The sequence below is a fragment of the Coniophora puteana genome (genome assembly GCF_000271625.1).
Source record: "Coniophora puteana RWD-64-598 SS2 unplaced genomic scaffold CONPUscaffold_2, whole genome shotgun sequence".
Taxonomy (NCBI): domain Eukaryota; kingdom Fungi; phylum Basidiomycota; class Agaricomycetes; order Boletales; family Coniophoraceae; genus Coniophora; species Coniophora puteana.
The window spans coordinates 3,411,224-3,430,472 of NW_006913054.1; the positions used below are offsets into that span (position 1 = coordinate 3,411,224).

General features: G+C 50.4%; 4 protein-coding genes across 4 annotated transcripts; 3 read left to right on the forward strand and 1 right to left on the reverse strand.

Annotated features, from left to right (window-relative positions):
* Positions 1–1,562: 1,562 nt before the first annotated feature.
* CONPUDRAFT_25842 (uncharacterized protein) lies at positions 1,563–2,433 on the forward strand (the record flags this gene model as incomplete). Its single annotated transcript, XM_007765767.1, has 3 exons — positions 1,563–1,793; positions 1,846–2,130; positions 2,158–2,433. Coding segments are annotated over 3 exons (792 nt in total), but the record flags the coding sequence as incomplete, so codon positions are not given.
* A 3,890-nt stretch (positions 2,434–6,323) lies between these two features.
* On the forward strand, positions 6,324–9,606 carry CONPUDRAFT_48868 (WD40 repeat-like protein; the record flags this gene model as incomplete). Its single annotated transcript, XM_007765919.1, has 3 exons — positions 6,324–7,144; positions 8,333–8,902; positions 9,381–9,606. 3 exons carry the CDS (start codon positions 6,324–6,326, stop codon positions 9,604–9,606), a joined length of 1,617 nt encoding a protein of 538 aa, XP_007764109.1.
* A 2,086-nt stretch (positions 9,607–11,692) lies between these two features.
* Positions 11,693–15,101, forward strand: CONPUDRAFT_70495 (uncharacterized protein; the record flags this gene model as incomplete). The annotated part of the gene is made up of 12 exons (XM_007766027.1): positions 11,693–12,073; positions 12,143–12,183; positions 12,208–12,316; positions 12,922–13,104; positions 13,156–13,399; positions 13,564–13,748; positions 13,898–13,955; positions 14,060–14,372; positions 14,427–14,498; positions 14,547–14,597; positions 14,646–14,700; positions 14,751–15,101. 12 exons carry the CDS (start codon positions 11,693–11,695, stop codon positions 15,099–15,101), a joined length of 2,043 nt encoding a protein of 680 aa, XP_007764217.1.
* Positions 15,102–15,136: 35 nt separating this feature from the next.
* On the reverse strand, positions 15,137–18,602 carry CONPUDRAFT_150557 (kinase-like protein; the record flags this gene model as incomplete). The annotated part of the gene is made up of 17 exons (XM_007766964.1): positions 15,137–16,195; positions 16,246–16,311; positions 16,369–16,383; positions 16,741–16,802; positions 16,858–16,973; positions 17,026–17,141; positions 17,189–17,278; positions 17,331–17,375; positions 17,431–17,480; positions 17,539–17,604; positions 17,655–17,703; positions 17,755–17,917; positions 17,977–18,005; positions 18,068–18,099; positions 18,150–18,240; positions 18,290–18,378; positions 18,431–18,602. The coding sequence occupies 17 exons, from the start codon at positions 18,600–18,602 to the stop codon at positions 15,137–15,139; spliced, it is 2,310 nt and encodes a 769-aa protein (XP_007765154.1).
* Positions 18,603–19,249: the final 647 nt, after the last annotated feature.

Below are 19,249 nucleotides of genomic sequence, written 5' to 3' on the forward strand. Positions count from 1 at the left end.
GACATCCGCTAAATACCGTATCCGGAGCCCCTTGCCAGCGAACCTTGGGCCGCTCTGACATCCACCAGGAACCCATCCGGATGGACCACCTGCCACCCATGGGCCGTCCTGACATTCACCAGGTACCCTGGCCGGTGGGTGTTACCTCTTGGGGCATGGCCGCTTCGACCTGGTGGTGGTTGGCATACCCATGCGCATACCAGGGGCAGCTCCCCCCCAGGCCAGAGTGCCGGCCGCCTCGACACAGGCCTGTAGGAGGTCACCTACCAGGCTACCCAGCTGGTGGGTGAAGCGGCCGGCAGGACGAGGTCGGCTGACCGCCGGTCACCGCTGCCCCGACATCCTCGGGTGTTTGACCCATCCGCTGACCGGACATCCTCGGGGGTCATGTCCTGCACCATGTGCCAAAAGGACGTAAGATAGGTCCCATCAAGCTCATCGAAAAGGGCCCTGGGCTCACCGCAGTGGTGGACGTCCTGCAAGAAGCTATGCTGAAGAGCATTACTCCGGAGTCAGCGCAAATTTCGGCCATGATGTTGAAGTGGGTTGATGACCTGGCGGAGGCGGCAAAGGATCAGGGTTCAACAGTGAGTAGTATTCAGAAACAGCCGCATTGGCCGACTTAACAAGTGGGAGTAACCTAGGCTTTCTCGGAGAGCTTCACTAGCAGCACCACTGGTGGCGGCAACAGTCAAGCCGCTTTGCCCATCGTGACTCCCGGGTCTGTTCCTGCAGCCACCAAACCTGGAAAGTCGGTCTTGTGGCGATACCAGGATGTTGAGGAGAAAAAAGAGAAGAAAGGAGGGGGACAGGACACCGATCCAGATGTCTTGACAGCCTCTGTGCCCACATACCTCGTATCAGAGCTTGCCCAAGGTGTACAGAAGCTTATCTATCGCTGTGCAGGAGCCGGCAAGGGCTGTGAGGGGAATTGGACCAATCGACCTCGTGGACGAATCTTCAAACATGTTAACAAGTGCGAGTTCCTCCCTGACGACCTGAAAGAACGAGTTGCACAGAAGATGCAGGCTGAGTCGCCTGGACAGCGGGTGGCAAAGAGAGACGCAGAGCAGGCAGAGTTGCAGAAGCAGGCCAAACGTCCCAAGGGAGCCAGTGACATCGGTGCCGGTGAAACCAGCCCTGCATTGGCAGGTGGGCAGGACAACGCAGTGACGCGCAATGCAGAGCCCAAGTCTCTAGGGCTGATGGCGAAGATATCACGTGAGGCTTACCGTACAGACCTCAAGGATCGGCTAGACTTTGCTGTACTCCGGTTCTTGTGTGCTGCGGGCATGCCACCGACAGTTGTGGATGCCCCAGAGTGGAAGGAGTTGCTGAAGATTGCAAACCCTCAGTACAGTCCTGTTTCGTCCACTACTATCGCCGACTACCAAATCCCGCAAGAAGCATCAAACATCTACCTCATGCAACGCGAATATCTGCGCAGTTGCTCCGATTTGACGGTATCCTTCGACGGCAACACGACACGTTTACCCCAGTCCGTTTACACTGTCCACGTTACCACCCCTCGTGGCCTTGTCTTCTTTGTTGAAGGAGACGAGGCGTCAAAGCGTTCACACACTGGTGCGCACATATTTGGTGTCTTAAACAAGGTTCTACTCTCTATTGGCCCAGAGCGATTTCGTGGAATATCCTCTGACTCGACAGGCAACACCTCTGTTGCGCGGAAGCTTGTGAAGAACCAGTACCCATGGATTATCATCTTGCCTGACCCCTGCCATCGTGCAAATCTTCTTGCTGGGGATATTTGTCGCCTACCCTTTTTTGCACCGGTATATACTCTATATCTGTTGCATGCATTATGATAGCTGACTATTGCACTAGGTCATTCGAAAGGTTCAGCGGACCCTTAAGTTCTTCAAAAAGTCGACGCATGCGACCAGTCATCTCAAGGCTGCTCGTAAGGAGCAAGGTATAGGCCGTGGTCTGGTCTCTGTTGGTAAAACTCGGTTTGTGATGCTGTACCATGCGGGGAGGTCTGTACAGCGCTGTTATCCAGCAATCGAGTCAATAGTCACAAAGAAGACGGTAACACTACCGGTATGTCTTAAAGTGAATGACTGGCACTGTGTTAATTATTGTTCCCAGACGGACTGCAATTCCTGTTTTGTTAAGGGTCGACTCCCTGCTGCCGAGTTTAGAAGTGAGCTTGCTTGCTTGGTTGCGGTACTTGCCCCAATTGCGAAGGCAACGACGTGTCTTGAGGCCACCAACATCGACGTCTCAAGTGTCTATGAGTTTTGGCTAGCCATTACCGCCTCGATGAAAGACATCCTCACGACAGAAAATGAGGATTTCGAAATACCTGCTCATGCTTCTGAACAGATCCGCCGCCGCGTCAATTACAGATTTAATCAAATGGTAAATGAAACCCCAGATGATGTCTACTTGACAGGTTTTGTGCTGAACCCGCGTAAGTGCTTGTCATTTCCATTAATATGTCCTGACATTTGGGCTAGATTATCGTGGTTCTGGCATCCTGAAGGATCTCAACCCCCTCGAAATCCAACGCATCAAGATTAATGTTGTCGATTGTACTGCCGGGCCGGTCAAGGATCAAGAGCTGCCGCAGTCTCTCCGACGCGTTGGGGGATATATACTCCGCATCCTACGGACTGAGTATGAGAAAAGGGGAACAAAGATTGGCGGGCTCAGTGTAGTTGAGGCAAACAGGAGAGTGAAAAATCAGCTCCGGATGTACGTTGTGGCTTCGTATCCCTTTGATCGTCCTGTCGTTTCAGACGATACCCCGTTGTCGTGGTGGGCAAAGCTCGACAAGGATCCTAGCAATATTGCTCAGCCTCTCGCCGTGAGTTTCATCATATTTGCTGTACATTTACACCTCTGAGATAATCATAACAGGCACTCTGCGTGCACATCTACTCTGTGAAGCCAAACTCTATGGCTGACGAGCGCACGGCATCTGTGTACTCTTGGTTGAATTCGGCTCGTCGCAACCGTCAGGAGGCCGCAACACTCACGTGCATGGTCACGGTTCGTGGCTGGTACAAAAACAACCCAAAGGTACTAGTTCTCACTGTTTCTCTGGCACGCAGTGGCATAGACTGACTCCATGTTTTCTTCTAGACTCACAAGCCGAAGCCACGACCGGTAGTCAAATGGCGTGACCTCAAGAAAATGGTGAACTCGGGCGGAGCGAAACCAGCAAAAATAAATGAGAAGCAGCGTCAGGATGTCATTGACTTGACGGAAGATGACACAGCGCAGTCCGGTTCTCGCAACATCACAGACGACTTCGCAGACGACCGCGGCAGCGAAATCGAGTCAGATTCAGACGACGACATTCCGGCACAAGGAAGTGGTACTTATGGGTCGCTTCCTTCAACCATCGATAACAACCCCTTCCCCCTCGCTGGAGAGGAGCAAGCTGACGACGGAGAGATTGAGAAGTTTTCGGGAGAGACATTTGATCTCGACAATATGGTTGACCTTTCATCACCTATCCTGCTTGACCTTCTTTCACACGAAACCTTAGTTCATCCAACCCCTGCCGGTAGCACTGCAGCTCGTGTATCAGAAGCGGAGTCTGATGCTGCCGAAGAGAGTCTCGACGAGTCTGCTTGGGAAATGGAGTAGTACTATTAGCTAGTCGAAAAATACTACAATAATTATTTACCCCTATCTATAGGTTAGTGACCCGGTCAATGACCTGGCAAGGTCACCAACGTCAGTGACCTTGGTCAGCGTCCTAGCTGCGGAGACGTTCACCGTACACTATCGCGGACACTCATGCTGCAGCCTCCACAACTTCAGTCCTGCCTCGTTGGCCAGAACGCAATATATGAAGCCGGTAATAGAGTATAGTACGTAGTAAGCTGAAAAGAGCTACCTCCTTGCTTCATACTCAGACACGTATCGTGGCAGGCTTATCGCTCCCTCTTGGAAAGGGTGAAACGCCGGTCGAGTAATACGAGTATGCATGGTGACTTCCAGGAAGCAAGCAGACACAGTACGTCTCTGATTCTCTCCCTCGTTGTAAGTTTTCTGATCCATGAACTCTTGACACACAGATGGAAGAAGGTAAACGTGGTCGGCCCGCTCGCAAGCTTTAGGGCGGGGCGGATAGGAGGTCAGGCCGGACTTGATGAAGCATTGGCAGGGTGTGAAGACGCTGTGGATGCTGAGGCTTACACTACAAGCGGTGCGCTGTATCGCCTACTTTCGAAGGTGAATGGTGCAACATCGCCGGTCCCTCATTACACCACGCATCCGGACACCGCATCCTCGCCTCCTCACACTGTGTTGGACCTCTGCATATCCAATGCAATCATTTACCGCCCTTGCACCCCCAATGCAACATGACACCCTCAATGCAACAGGGTGAAATTGTTCCTTGTGCCATGGCTCCGATGCTCACGCATATCTCCCGCAAACTTAATGAGCATATATATGAGGGTCTTCTGCTAGTGTACATGTCTTTGAATAATATAGCGTAAAAGCTTGAGCTTGCCAGAGGGATGCCGGAATCGTGACTCCTCTCTCCAGCTTCTCTCACTGTAGCACTGATGACGGTCACCGTTTGCGCTAGAGACGGCAATGGCCTACAGAAACTTATACTACGATAAAGTAACGCCATAGGAATATCAATATGAGATTTTGAAGCAGTTGGTCAAGTTTAAGATAGGTGCCCTGAGTGATGATCTCTCAACAACGCCAAAACTTGGGTGGTTTCGAGCACAGATCATTAAGTTCTAATATTCACGCTACAGCTTTTTGTAGGCAAGCAGAATACATCTATGCAAGCTTACAGACCAAATTTTGATACATTTTGCCAAGGATCAGGTCAGGGAGAGCACATTTAGTGGATGTTGCATTGAGGGTGTCGTGTTGCATTGGGGGTGCAAGAGCGGTAGTGTATCCAATGAGGGAATTAGGCTACTACGACGTACACTGACCACGATCTGTTCGACGTATCCCGTGTTCGTCCCTTACGAACCCGTCATCATCGCTCCACCAACGGGCTTACAGAGCGGTCCGGCCTTGATGAAAATGCTGAAATGGAGAGGGACACGAGCATTAACATCATCCCGTTCACGGAACCGCTTGGACGTCGAAGATTAGGTATGTCGCTCCCAAGATAGTTCCCGCTCACTTGCATAACATTCAGGATAGGAATAGCGGCCACTTCCCGTGCTATTCAATATTTAAAGATATGCGTTTCTGCTTGCAGAATCCATACACAGCATCCATCATATCCGGGTACGGGTTTCATCTCGTCATCTGCCCTGGAACTCACGGGCAAGTCATAGTTTCGGTGCGGCTCGGCGGAAAAGTTGACACCCCGGGTATGTTGCCTTCCCTTTCGATTGTTTCTCAGAACGAAGGCTTGAAACCAGCCACAAGACTGTCTTGACGAAACTGGCGGACAGTCCGCTAGCCCTTGCATGACCGTGGTCATTATTGCTCATATGATCGTACCGAACGGGGTATCGGTATGAGACAGCAAAAGACACGGAGACTCGTTGGGTACACACTACGGAGGTTGGTATTGTCATGTCTTGGTGCGTGCTTTTCCGCTTGCCTTGCGCATCCGTAGTATCGAAAGTTCATGATATTAGTGTTTGTATCCACAGGACGACAAAGTCTATGCCATGTGTAAGTTGAGGGCATTACGTCGGGTCTCGCTTAGAATGTTTACGTATACTATATCCACTCTCACATCAACTAATCCCGCAGGAGTGCCGGTCAGCCATGCGAGCTCCCGCATGTCTGGTGCTGATGGGTTGGCTGACAATGCGTTGACCCGGAGCCGTGGCAGCCACCCTGTGATAAGCAGTAAACACTAGCGGTGTGCGTCTAGGCTCACAGCTGGACGTACGGCGTCCGTATGACTGCCCTACGTTCTTGGAAGCGAACAAGCAGACCAGTCACCAGTAGACATTCGCGTTTAAAATAAACAAGCACCTGCATGTGAGATGGCAGGGCGCAGCAGCGCCGCTTCCCTTTGCGATAGTGGATTACTTGATGGTCGAGCATTTCTCGTGATTCTACCCCAGCGATTTAATTGGTTGTTCTTTTAAGCACTATGAGGTTTACTTTCAGTCAACCTCTGAAGATCCGATCGAATTATGAATGCCTGAGTTCGGACGAACAGGCGCTCGGACAAGCGCCCCTAGCCCGGAATATGCATGCGGTGCCTCCAGCGTCAATCGCAGCCTCGAGGCATTGTGCGTGTGTTGTCCGAGGCGACACACGTTTCTCACCGACCGCCACCGTGAGTCTCCTTTGCTGTCCAACAACAGTCACTCACCCCGCCGTATTGCACAAACAGTGTCATAGAAATGCCCTCCTCAGACACATGTTCGGACTCTGAGGGCAGTACACACACTCCCAAACCTTTTGAAGGGCATACCGACACTGTCCATGCTGTCGCTTACTCTCCTGATGGTACCAAAATTGCCTCGGGCTCCTACGATAACACAATACGGATCTGGGACTCGCACACCGGCATGCAGATCGGAAACCCTCTGGAAGGTCACTATAGAGAAGTCTACGCAGTCGCATTCTCTCCCGATGGACGAAGACTAGCAAGCGGCTCTGGTGACAACTCAGTTCGTATATGGGATACCTTAGTCACGGTTTTGGGTCCACTAAAAGAACACGCCAAAAGCGTATGGTGGGTCGAGTACTCTCCAAGTGGACAATTCATTGCCAGTGCGTCCTTAGATAGGTTCGTGCGGATCTGGGACGCAAACTCTGGAGAGTGCGTACACACTTTAGAGCATCCTGCCGGAGTGAACGAGGCAATATTATCTCCCAGCGGCCATCATATTACATCAGCCTGTGACGACAAAATGATACGAGTATGGAATGTGGCTTCGCAAGCGCTTATCTTCCCCCCTCTTGCAGCACACAAGTCAGAGGTATGGGCAGTATCATATTCCCCAGACGGACGTTTGTTAGCGAGCGGAAGCCAGGACTGCACAATCTTTGTGTGGGACGCTGAGACAGGAAAAATACGCAAAGGGCCGCTGAAGGGACACAAGCTTGCGGTCTCCGATCTCGCATTCACGTCCGACAGACAGATGCTTATCAGCGTTTCAAACGACAGAAGCGTACGCGCCTGGGATCCAGTGGCAGGCGATTGCCTGTGGGGCCCGATGTTCAGCGCCGAGTACGTCGGCAGAATATCAACCTCTTCTACGGAGCCAAGGTTCGTTTGTAGTAGAGGTTCCAGTATGTGTATACGAGACCTCGGTACGGGGAAGCTTATTCTTCCTGAGGTGGGTAATCAAAATTCTTTTTCAGGATGTCAATGAACTCTCACTGCAGGCAAATGCGCTAATTCTGGACCCGAAAATAAGCTGGAAAATGAGCTGGAAAGTAAACATTTTCCCACTCTCCTACCCAGACGGACGGTCGAGTGTCGCACTAATCCCAGTCACTAGTACTATTATTAATTCTAATTACTATATAAGGTTTAATCTCCGACCCGATCACGAAAACTTTTGAGTGACGACTACACGACCGACCCTCTGGGGGAAATTGCAGGGGCCGGAATGCTCGGCAGGCTCCGGCTATGTCCAAATTGTGCACTCCGAGCTGGCTGCTTGGCCGCTGATACAACAATGCTGTGTACTTCACGGACGAACACATGTGAATAATCGAAGTTAGAGAACAAAAACGAAGGAGGAAGTGCGAGGACTCATCAACAAAAGACATAACTGCTGGAAGACTTGGTTATGTCGGCCGGCTCAGGATCCCTTATATAGATATAGCCGGAGCTTGCCGAGCATTCCGGCCCCTGCAATTTCCCCCAGAGGGTCGGTCGTGTAGTCGTCACTCAAAAGTTTTCGTGATCGGGTCGGAGATTAAACCTTATATAGTAATTAGAATTAATAATAGTACTAGTGACTGGGATTAGTGCGACACTACACGACCGTCCGTCTGGGTAGGAGAGTGACATTTTCCGCGATATTTCCCTTTGAACAATAGAGGCTGAGAAAGTTTCATATTCCAATGACTTTTCGGGAGACAAAAATCGGCTCACCTTCCATTTATAGAAGGTAACGCGTAGCGGAGGTTCAATTCTTGCTTCAACCTGCCTTTTTGGGCCTCTTGGCACGCCAGAAAATGATAACTTTCCGCGTGTTGTTCCTCGCCCGAAACTCTGTCGGAAGATGATGACTTTCCAGGTCATTTTCCTGCTTATTTTCGGGCCCGGAATTAGCTCATTTGCCTGTAGTGTCTTTATGCTCAGGGCACCGATTCAAAGCCAAGGAAAGGATTGTGGGCATAATATACCCTCCTTAAGCGAGATGAACCCCTAATATTCATCATTTATACGCAGAATCATTACACCCTGGTGGGCCACGTCTTTGGCATGGCTTCCCGATGGCGAACACTTCGCAAGCGAAGGGAGTGGGTTTACTATCAAAATATGGAATGCGATCACAGGAAAAGAAAAAAAAGATATATGTGCCCATCACACTAACTATATTCTCTCCATCGACATCTCTCCTGACGGCTCGAAGATAGTTAGCGGCTCTCGAGATCAGACTGTTTGTCTATGGGACGTTGCAACCAAAAAACTTGCCATGGATCTCATCAAGGGTCACACTAACGAAGTCAACGCTGTCAAATTCACACCCGATGGTTCCCATGTCGTCAGCGTCGGTGACGACCGTACTATCCGCGTATGGGATGCTCAGACTGGCACTCTGCTTCGAGTCATAGAAGGGCACGATGCTCCCATCCGTACTCTCAGTGTATCTCCCGACGGATTGAAGGTTGCAACAGGGTCAGAAGATACATCGGTGCGCGTTTGGGAAACTCAAACAGGCTCTCTGATAGCGGGGCTGTACAGCCACGATGGCTATGTGTTGTCCGTTTGCTCACTACAGGCAAATGAGCTAATTCTGTACCCAAGAATAAGCAGGAAAATGACCTGGAAAGTAAACATCTTCCTACAGATTTTCAGGCGAGGAATAAGCACGCGGAAAGTTATCATTTTCTGGTGCGCCAAGAGGCCAAACAAGGCAGGTTGAAGCGGTAATTGAATCTCCGCCAGCCCTAAATTTCCATAAATGGAAGCAAAGCTTGTTTTGGTCGCCTGAAAATTCACCGGAACATAAATCTTTTTCGGCCTCTGTTGGTCAAAGGGAAATATGGAGGAAAATATTTACTTTCCAGTGTATTTTCCTCCTTATTTTCGGGCCCAGAATTATCGCATTTGCCTGTAGTGGCTGGTCTCCTGGTGGAACATGCATTCTCAGCGGTTCTGGAGACAAATCAGTACAAGTGTGGAAGACCCCTGAAGGAGAACAGTTGCTCAAGGTCGAGCACGGTAATGCAGTTCGCTGTGTGGATTATGCTCCTGGGGGTGAAACGTTCTTGAGCGCTTCCAATGACAAGACAGTCGGCATCTGGGATATCAAGACTGGCCAGCTCCTTCGGTCTCTTGAAAACAAAAGCTGGGTGCCTGTGGCCGCATTTTCGCCCGATGGGACACGGATTGCAAGCGGGACACGAGATGGATACATCAGAGTTTGGGATACAGCGAGCGGAAATCTTCTCATGGGCAAGGTATGTTTCGGATCTACATCTTATAGTCTCACATGTTGATGTTGATAGGGAACGGAGGATGACGAAGAGAGTGAATCGATCCATAGAGCGGAAGGGCAGGTACGACGGGAGGTAGGTCTTATATTTCGTTTGCAAGTACGTGTACATTAACGGATTGACCTTGTAGCGCCGAGGCCACGCATCTGAGGAGAGTGTCATGAACGTGAGTCATCCCAACCTCCAGTAGCGTCTTTAACATACTGGTCAAACAGCTTCCTGCGACCATACGGAGACAAGGACCTGCCCGCAAGGGGACACGTCAGCCAGGCAACCAACGTGGACACTTCTCCCAGCATCATTCGGCAACACAGCTGAACCCGCTCCCTGTGCAGGAAGGTCGCCGAGTGACGGTCATAATCAAGAGGCTCCTTAACATGGCCCGTGGTCAACGCGCACAAACTCAGAACGAGAGCTCCGGAGGCGATCCCTCTAGGAACACGAACGCGTCCCGCTTGTGCCGCTTCGTACCGGTTTATACAGCCCGAGCCAAGCAAGTGAGTATTCTATGATATCTTCGGAGCCTGATATTCTAAGTGCGGCTGCCCAGCGCCTTGCTGTTGCTCCAGAACCGCGAAGCAACAACGATAGTGAGCAAGTTACAGAATCGGAGAGCGACGAAGAAGGAAACGTCGCTGCTGCTTCCACCCCTGGGCGCGGGCAAGCAGGGCCTTCACGTGCTGCCCCTTCGAGGATATCTTACCCTCCGGCCAACGTCTCATCCACCGAAGACGTCAGTGCCTTTTGCTGCTTCTCTTCGAAGGCTGAGTAGGCAAGGGAAGTCCCTGGAAGATGAGGAGAATAGGTAGACAGAATTGGAGACACGTTTAGGATATGACTGTTACAACACACACGTGCCTGACATATATGGAAAGATGCACATTGCGTTTAGCCCAATATACGCACACTCAGCATCAAATCCTGTCGTCCTGTGCGCATTTGACTCATTGGTATGATCGATCGTTGCCTTCGCGGCCTTGTTTCTCAGTGCGGTGAGCCCAAATCAAACTAGCCAAGAAGCATGGTGGTGCTTACGCCGCAAGGAGTAATTGTACGGTTCGGAGGTCCTACTTGATGACTTTGGCGGAGGGGAGGGGCGCCCACTGACCGGAGATACGAAGCGCATTGAGCCTGATTGTGTTAAATGAGAGCCGTGGTACGTACAATGAAATGTTCGTGAATACGTATCGACATCGATGCCTATCCTAGAAGCTATAGAACGCCTAGGACCGAGTCGTTCAGAAGCTGTATCACATAGTGTTCGTTAGTAAGAGAACCCTAACGAGGGTACAATGCGGTAATTGCTCACCGCTGAGTCTTGTCGTTGAAGCAGTCTAACCGTCTGAGCCAAGCCTATGTGTGATAGAAAAGTATTACTCGGAGACTTACCAGGGAAGACAACGATCTAGCCACCCATTTCCCACTGTGTTGGGTTGTCAGGGCTCTTTGTAACGACGCCCATGTCGAACCCCAGCGCATAGTGAATGTCCGGTGGGTAAAGCAGAGCAAGGCATGTTAGAAGCGGCACATCATTATATTAGAAAGTGTACTGAAGAGATGACGGATGATAGCCAAACATATCTTCCAGAACACTAGAGGTGCATATGCAGTCAGTGAACAGTCTTGAAAATCTTGTCCAGTAGGAAGTATTCGTGGTCGGGGGCGAGGATGAAAATCGGGCTTGTTTTGTGGTTTCAAGCGCGTAGATAGACGTAGATGTCAGTCTATGTTGCCCAAAATGATATCTTTGCATTCAAGCAGCTAGAGATGTAGTGTTGCCGTGGCTCGGCTCGGCTCGGCTCGAAGCTGAATCGCTCCCTAGTAAAAAAATAACAATTGAATTTTGTAGCGTAAGGTTTATGTTTCGAAGCAATGACTGGCAGCGACAATGGCAACCATGACATGACAATTACCTCACTAAGTATTTTGTTGCCTTTGTCGTAAGCCCACCAATCGGCTTGAGCCAGCTCCCGAGCTGCGGCAACACTATAGAGATGGCATGGTGACCTCGCTGTAGTCTGTGAACAGAAACTATCAAAGTCACGCATGCACCTACGCGAGACAGTAAAACCGCACCAGCGTAACCCAAATGGTAGCCGCAATAGAACTGCTCACGTTCCCAAAGAGATCAAAGACCACCACAGCCCCAACCACATCCGCCTCGTTCGAATTCCGCAGAAACATGCCGTGGAATAACAGACCGGAACTGGTAGTATACGGGCTGGTTGACGTACAGAACCATCGCATTGGGCGGGTCGAAGCTTCGGCCATTCACAGCGTGCGGTATATATATATTGGGAGGCCCGAGATACTTGCAGAAGCCGAGAGAGGTCTTGACGCGCAGGAAAGGCCTTGCGACTTCAAGCTTCAAGACGAGTGGGTGATCTACGCTGGAGAAGAATGCCTCGTTAATGAGAGGCGTTGGATCGACAAGGCGAGGGATCAAACGGTGTACGAGAACGGGATGGATGTAGGTATCCGAGGAAGAGGCGCATGGTTCAGCAGAAGCTCGAGGTCGCGTTCTGGAACCTCGTAACAGGTCGTCGAGTTGGTGATCCTCAGTTGGATGCGACTCTCTAAGTGAAACGTCTCTGTTCGCGACAGGAAGCAACATAGAGAAGGAAAGGGACGCACCCGCTTCGTAGGCGAACTCCAGATTCAGCCTCTCCGCATCGTTCCCGATGTCGTTGCACGTATCTCCAGCGAGAGCGAGGTTCGCAGGAGCTGCCAATGCTCTATGATGGTATTCTGTGCGCCAAGCCGTCCAACGTATGCTAAACACCACAGTGCACAAGAGTGTTCCTATCCATTTGCTGGAGAGTATAAGGGGTACCCGAGCACTATAAGTTGAATCAAACCGCCAGTCACCTGGGGCAAACGAGAATATTCTGATCTAGAGTATGATTCGGATGAGGGTTTGGTTTGGTAACCTGGGTCTAGTACTTGTCGGTGTATGAATAGGGTTTGGCCAGGCTACTAATTCAGCAACTTTTCTACTTGCGAATATATGTTGAGGAGGATAACATATTCAACGCTTGAAAGGGATAACTTGTCAAATACTAGTTGCGTGACGAACAGCCATTGAAAAGGACTTGGAAAAATAATATCTGTCAAGTCCTTTTCGGGGATTAATCGGGTTACATAATCAATGCCTGTTCAAGCGCTGGACAGGAAACCTCGCTCAAATAATTTTCGAATAACGAAAACGATTTCTTTTCAAGCGCTGTTTTGCGCCGCAATTAGCATTTGGGCGAATATCATATCCAAAACCTTTTCGTATTGTAAAACGTTATCCTACCCTACATATATCCAACGAAGAAACAGGAAAACCATCGGAACGTGACGTATCTGGTACTTATGCGGTGCTCTAACTCTGCGTCAATACCGCTACACAACGAACGTGCGGAGTACGTGAACAGGGTTGCAGATACCTTCATAGTGTGCAACGATAGCAGCGACACCAAGAGTCTTGACAGTCTCGAGCTCCAGCCCTCGTCGGAAGTGTGTAGTTGCGTCGTGCACGTATGGTCGGAGTGGCTCTGGTAATGGCAGCCGCAAGAGGGTCGGGCGGGGGAGGTATCAACAGCGCCGAAACGGTTGTTAGGCGTTCATTGGTTCATCGGAGACATGCGATTGGGGGTAGTAACCCAGCCTGGTGTGAAGGAAGCGTATCAGGCTAGCTCTGCACATGAGCGCGCTGGCAAGGGATACTCACGAGGGATGAACTTGACCAGAGACCAGGCTGCGAAGATATGTCAGCTCGTTGGCTGGGTCGACATACCCTCTGGTATACGAGGTCCATGAGGCAATGGGGTCAGCCGCACCGTTACACCTAGTGCGCGCGCGCCCGCAATGTATCGTCCGCAAAGCAGAGGCATGCACACCAGGCCAAGTGAAGTTCTGGGATTCGGTGATGGCGCACGTCCATGTAGATGTGCTCGAGATCTGAGGATGCTCAAGGTGTGCGGAAGAATGGAGGGACGAGTTGTAGCTTGCTGGGTTGTGTACAAGAGCAGCAAATGGTCGTGCGGGGCGAAAGGGCTGGTCGATGGACATTGCTGTTTCAGCGAGCATATGACGAACAATCGAGATGTCACTCACAACTTGCGTCCGTGTTCAATGGCTGCCTGCAGGCTATCCAGTTAGTGAGCCCCGCCAAGGGCATGAGATTTTGAGCGATCGATGTTGGATGAGGACACAAGGAGTGGAGTGTAAGAGGCGTTAGCTACTAGCTAGTCACGGCCAACTAATGGCTACCCACCATGATTTGGACCTGACAGCCGTCCTGGGACAGGGCATACGTAACGGAGATGAAGGTTTGAGCAAAGGGAAAGAGGGACGCGTCGTTGTTTGTGCGTGTCATGGTAGCTAACCCAGTGTGGACGCGGTGAGCTCGAAGGGTAGCTCAGACTGTGCGCATCCGCACCTGACTCGGACCTTGCCAACCATACCTCAGATTCAGCCCTTATGATGGAAGGTACGTTCTGCAAAGTGCTCAGCTTGACTTTTTCTGGATCTGAGAGCTACCTCGAAGAGGACAAACAGTTGCTATTTCGTGTTGAAACACCCCACAGTAGGAACCGCGACGAGCGTACTCTCATCGAACTTCCGAAGCCTCCTCACTGGGACGATGCGCGGAAGAATGAAATTTTGCAGAACGTCACACTGACATGGTCTCTGGATCAATTTAATCAGTCGTCTGGCGTCAAGCCCGACAGTTCATCTTCCAACCGCAGGGAACGTGCACATCACCCGCATGCTCCTCAGAGGTCGGCCTGGAGACGTTGCACTTAAATCTTCCAAGCTAATGATGATTGTGCCAGGACAAAGATGGATCGCCACAAACACACCCTTGTGACCTCATCGCAAAGCGTGAGTGTCCCTTCAAGCCTAGCGTAAGTGCATCATGTTGGTCTTCGACGCACTGCTCACAATCTGACTAGGCCCGATGGTATTTACGAAGTAAAAGGCGAGAGGGTTTATCCTGCTCCGAGGTCAGCTTGTGTGTACTCTGCAAAGCTTTCTCTGACAGCATTATCAAGGGAGCTACCGTCCACCCGCACAGGAGAAGATAGCACCTCCATCACAGAAGTGACGGTACGTTTATAGTCACATATGTCATTTGCGGGCCCACTCACGTTTCATAGATATTCCAACAGCGCAAATTTCAGAAGTACCGCGATGCAAACTCTAGTGGTGGCTTCTACTGGATTGGCACCTGCTCTGACGGTTTAATCGACACGCCAGCGATTCCGCCTGATCAGGCCGAAGCCAGAGATTTGGTTCTTCATCGATCCAAAGCGGGATATCAAGTCTGGATTCGGTCTGGCAAAGGCAGCCTTCAGTGGCTTCGGGCGGGTGCTGGGCACACGCCTCTATATGATCGATTCATCGCGATCACGGAGAAGGGTCGTCTGACACTGGTGAAAGAAGAGCATTGGAAAAGGGAGTACAAAAAGGATTACGACAGCGGAGGTTCTCCCATCATTGAAGCATAAAATCGAACTTAAATTGATGGTTCTCAGTAGCGTAGTTACATGTTTAGCCTCGTTCCGTGAATCTGAACGCCGTAAAGACACGTCGTTGGGCTACCCCAGTTAGTGACGACATCCACTACCACGACATCTACTGCAATACCTAGAGCACGAACCTCGTCCAATACTGTAAACGTTTGTATTGACACATCGGCTGTTATGTTGTACTCAACAAGCCCCAATGGAATGAAGGAATTGGCGGCAGAGATTGGGGGGGTAGGCCTAGATAAAAGTAATTCCTTCAGGCGGTCCGGAAGCGTGATCTCCTCTACCGCTTGAGTAACTTCTTCGTCATTGACAAGCCCCCAAACAAGGACTTCACGAGGTGCCAACTTGATGTCATGAGCTATCTGGGGAGATATATGTTCGACCGTGACATGCGAAACTATGATGGGCTCTGTAAGCAGGATTCCCAACTGGCCAGAAGGCGCGCCAACGTTCCAGCATGTTCCAAGGTCATTGTTAAACACCAGGACGGACTCGGGTGGGTGCGCGGATAGTCGGGGAGACTTGAGAAGCACGCTCCACCACCGGCGTGTAGGCCTTGTAGGAGTGGTAAGGGATGAAACGACTTGTGCACCTGCCGATCGCAGAGCAAAGTTTGGGAGGCCGACGTGGCCATGGCAATGATGCTGGATTGCACGCTGGATTTCTGTAGCAGTAGACGTAAGAGCCACGCTGCCCTGTTGGTGAGGTAGGATATGTTGGAGCTCAATGACGGCTGACTCGAGCGCAGACAAACGCCGGTCAAGCTCGCCGGACATGACAGGTACGGAGGGAACGAGATCTATGATGTGACTCGGGAGGCAGGACGTGAGGTCACTGTCATGGGCGCAACGAACTAGACGGGAGACCACAGACGCAAACAAAATTAACAGCATGGACACTGTAACCTGTTGCAGGAGAGGACGCCAGGAAGTGTTTCGGGGAGGGGAATGTGGGCCAGCAGTAAAAAGATCTTCGATGTAACTGTTCTCGCTCTTGGTTGAGAAACGTTGAGAGTTTTTTCTGTTCGTATTCGCCTTTGAGGTGTGGTCAAAGCTTTCGTGAGGCATGACCTACTTGAGCTTGTGAGTGCGCAATACTAGCCCGAGGAGAGAAGGCATACCGTGACGCCCGCACCCGAGAGCCCCGACATTGTGTTTCGTAGCTGTTTGCGACGAGTTGAGGACACCTGAGTACTATTGATATGAGTTTCGAGACAAGGATGTATGTACTTAAGAGTACGCACGAAGGGTTGGAATTTCTACAATTTCAGTGAGTGAGCAAGACGAGAGCCGGTGTCGACGCTCAGACTTGCTGACATCAACTTCGGCTCTGCCACTTTCCTAAATTGTGGGCGAGTTTTCACACCATCTCAACAGATCCTTGGACATATATACTCAACTGAGGACGCGCCAGAATCTGCTTGAGGGATTTTAAATCAAAAAGATACATAGGTGGTTAAACGCGGATTTTTTCGAGCGAATCTATAGTACAGGAGCTCCTCCGTAGATACGTGTACCTATAAACAGTTAATATCATCAACCGTTTGGTGCCAAACATCGTTCGTAATTCTCTCTCTCTTATCCCATGCCTCCCTGAGCCAAACGTGGTGACTAACTTGATCTATGCTCGGGCGGTTCGCCGGGTTTTTTTGCAGAAGGAGCCTTATGAGCTGACGAGCTGCGGAATGGTCGGCGACTCAGCGGATGGACCTGTCGTAACAAATTATCCTCACCTTGAGAGCTGATGTGCGTGACATTCTCCCACTTTGGTGATCGCAAATCATCGTACATCTTCAGTTTATGGTTCCACTTCACATCGTCAGGGTCGAAGGGGTCGGTGGGCGCAAACCTGGAACGCATAAATTTCTCTCGTTTGACCTTGAATCAATCTGCTGACTCACATCATGTACAAGGTCACTCCGAGGCACCACTGATCTATCTTCTGGTCGTATTGGCCGCCGCGCGCCTTGCAGATATATATCTCGGGGGCCATGTAAACTGGTGTTCCAAGCGCAGTCTAGGAGTCCTCAGCGTACGCCTGCGGCATTTGGAGAAAATGGTTACCTTGGCGAACGTTCCCTTTTCGACATATTTGGCGAGTCCAAAATCTGCGAGCTTGACTTGAATAGGTTTCACGTTAGCGACCAGTACATTCTGAAAGTGTCCTGGATAAATATCATCTCGTCAAAAGGATCGTAGAATGTACTTCAGGTTTGAGGTCGCGGTGCAGAACTCCATGCTTGTGCAGAAACTATAGTCTCGTGATGAGCGAGGCATATTCGAGCACGAGAAAATATTACACGTACTCGAGGCGCTTCGCACAAGTCAACCATGACTCTTTTAGCTTTGGTCTCGGCTGTTGAATTTTTTTTAGGATGACGGGGACCGAAGCGCGAACTGAATGTATCACTTACTCAATCCATTTTCCGCAACGGTATGTTGAAGTAGATCTCCGTATGGCATTAGCTCCATCACGATGTCTGAAAGGGGGATGAGCATGGGACGAACGTTGCGGGAATGGAGTGCGTACAGAAGTTTTGACGAGTTTCGTGGATTGACTGCAAATTTACAATTTTGGGCTATACCAGAGATAAGTGGAGAATCATAAGAGGAAAAAAAGAACCGCTTACATGACGTAGTTGCTGAAGGAGAAGTATTTCCTTCAACACGTGCTCATCTTCCTCCCGCTTCGGACTGCCGAGACCAATCTTGCGGATGACCTTGACTGCGAACATGGACCCGGTGCTGTTGTGTTTAGCCTCGTACACGCTCCCATAGCCTCCCATTCCAATGCTGAACGCGATAAAAGATACATAAGCTAGAGGTTAATGAGGAGAATAATGAAGGCTCACTAAGTACCAAGTTTATAGGCGGATTTGAACTATAATATTGTAGTGTATCAGCTCGCAAAAAGGACAGATTCTTCTCATCGATAAAGCTCACCGATTGAGTTGGAATTGGTGTAAACTCCAGTGCTGTTGACACGATCAGAGGTGTTCGTAGCGAACAAGAACAATAATCGTACTTATGACCTCTTCAGTGGGACCGGCCAACGTAATGCGAGAACCGTGGTCAATCTCAGTCATATAGTTCTGGGGGAGCTCCAGCCCGTCCACCTGTTCAGTTCCGTTAGGATGTGCACATGACATTGTTCTGAATGCGCACCACTACTGTGCCAGCGGTATGGTTTTCGACCCAATAACTTGAGGCATGGATGATGTCTCCGGCTCGGTAGATAGTCAGATGTAACGTCTCTGAAATATAAGGTTTTAGTAGTGATTTTGGGAGTCGAGTAAGCCAGCTCACCGACTGTCGATAAGGGGATTGGCATGTTGCAGCTCGTGTTGCGTCCGATACGAAACCGGTCCTGTCCGATGAACATGGGCATGACAGAGTCCGTCGGCTCTGCGCCTAGAGTCGACATCCGTAACTTCCCCCACAAGGCAGTGTCGATGTAGGTTGGAGATGCGCCAGACATAGATGAACGGGGGTACGAAAAGCCTGAGGCGGTGAACTTTCAGTGGTCGGTGTCGATGGACTGGGGAGACGTAAGGTTAGCGTTGTTTTATAGGTAGCACTGCCCACCTTGAGCGCCGTCCATCTTGTATTTTCCTGGCGATACGTCCAGCGTTCGGAACAAGGAATAGTTCTGAAAAGGCATGCGGTAGAGCGTTGGCGTCGACATGCGAATTCGTGCAGGCGGACTGCGGGCACAAACACATAACAATAGTTCCCTTATTCAGCCCTCACGCCCACAGAGTCAACACCGCTTAGCCCGATCGCGCCCACATTCAATACATCGCTTGCCAAGCCCTTGTTGATCGTACCCACAGTCAATCAATCCCACGCTTTGCTACTTATCAACCTATTTTTACTTGGTATGAACACGGCTGGCAATCCTCCTTAGCTACCAAGATTATGATTAGCTACGCGTACCTCAATGTTACCTCGACATGAGAAACTGTCCTTGAACAATGTTGTCGTCTTGTATTCCTCATTGGAACTACTACGGCATGCCTCAGATAAGATGTAGTGCGTAGCTTCGGCAATGGTGCGGAACCTTATGTCTATGTCAAGCGAAGCAGGGTCCCGTCAGATGGTGTGTCAAAGGTGATGAACCATGCT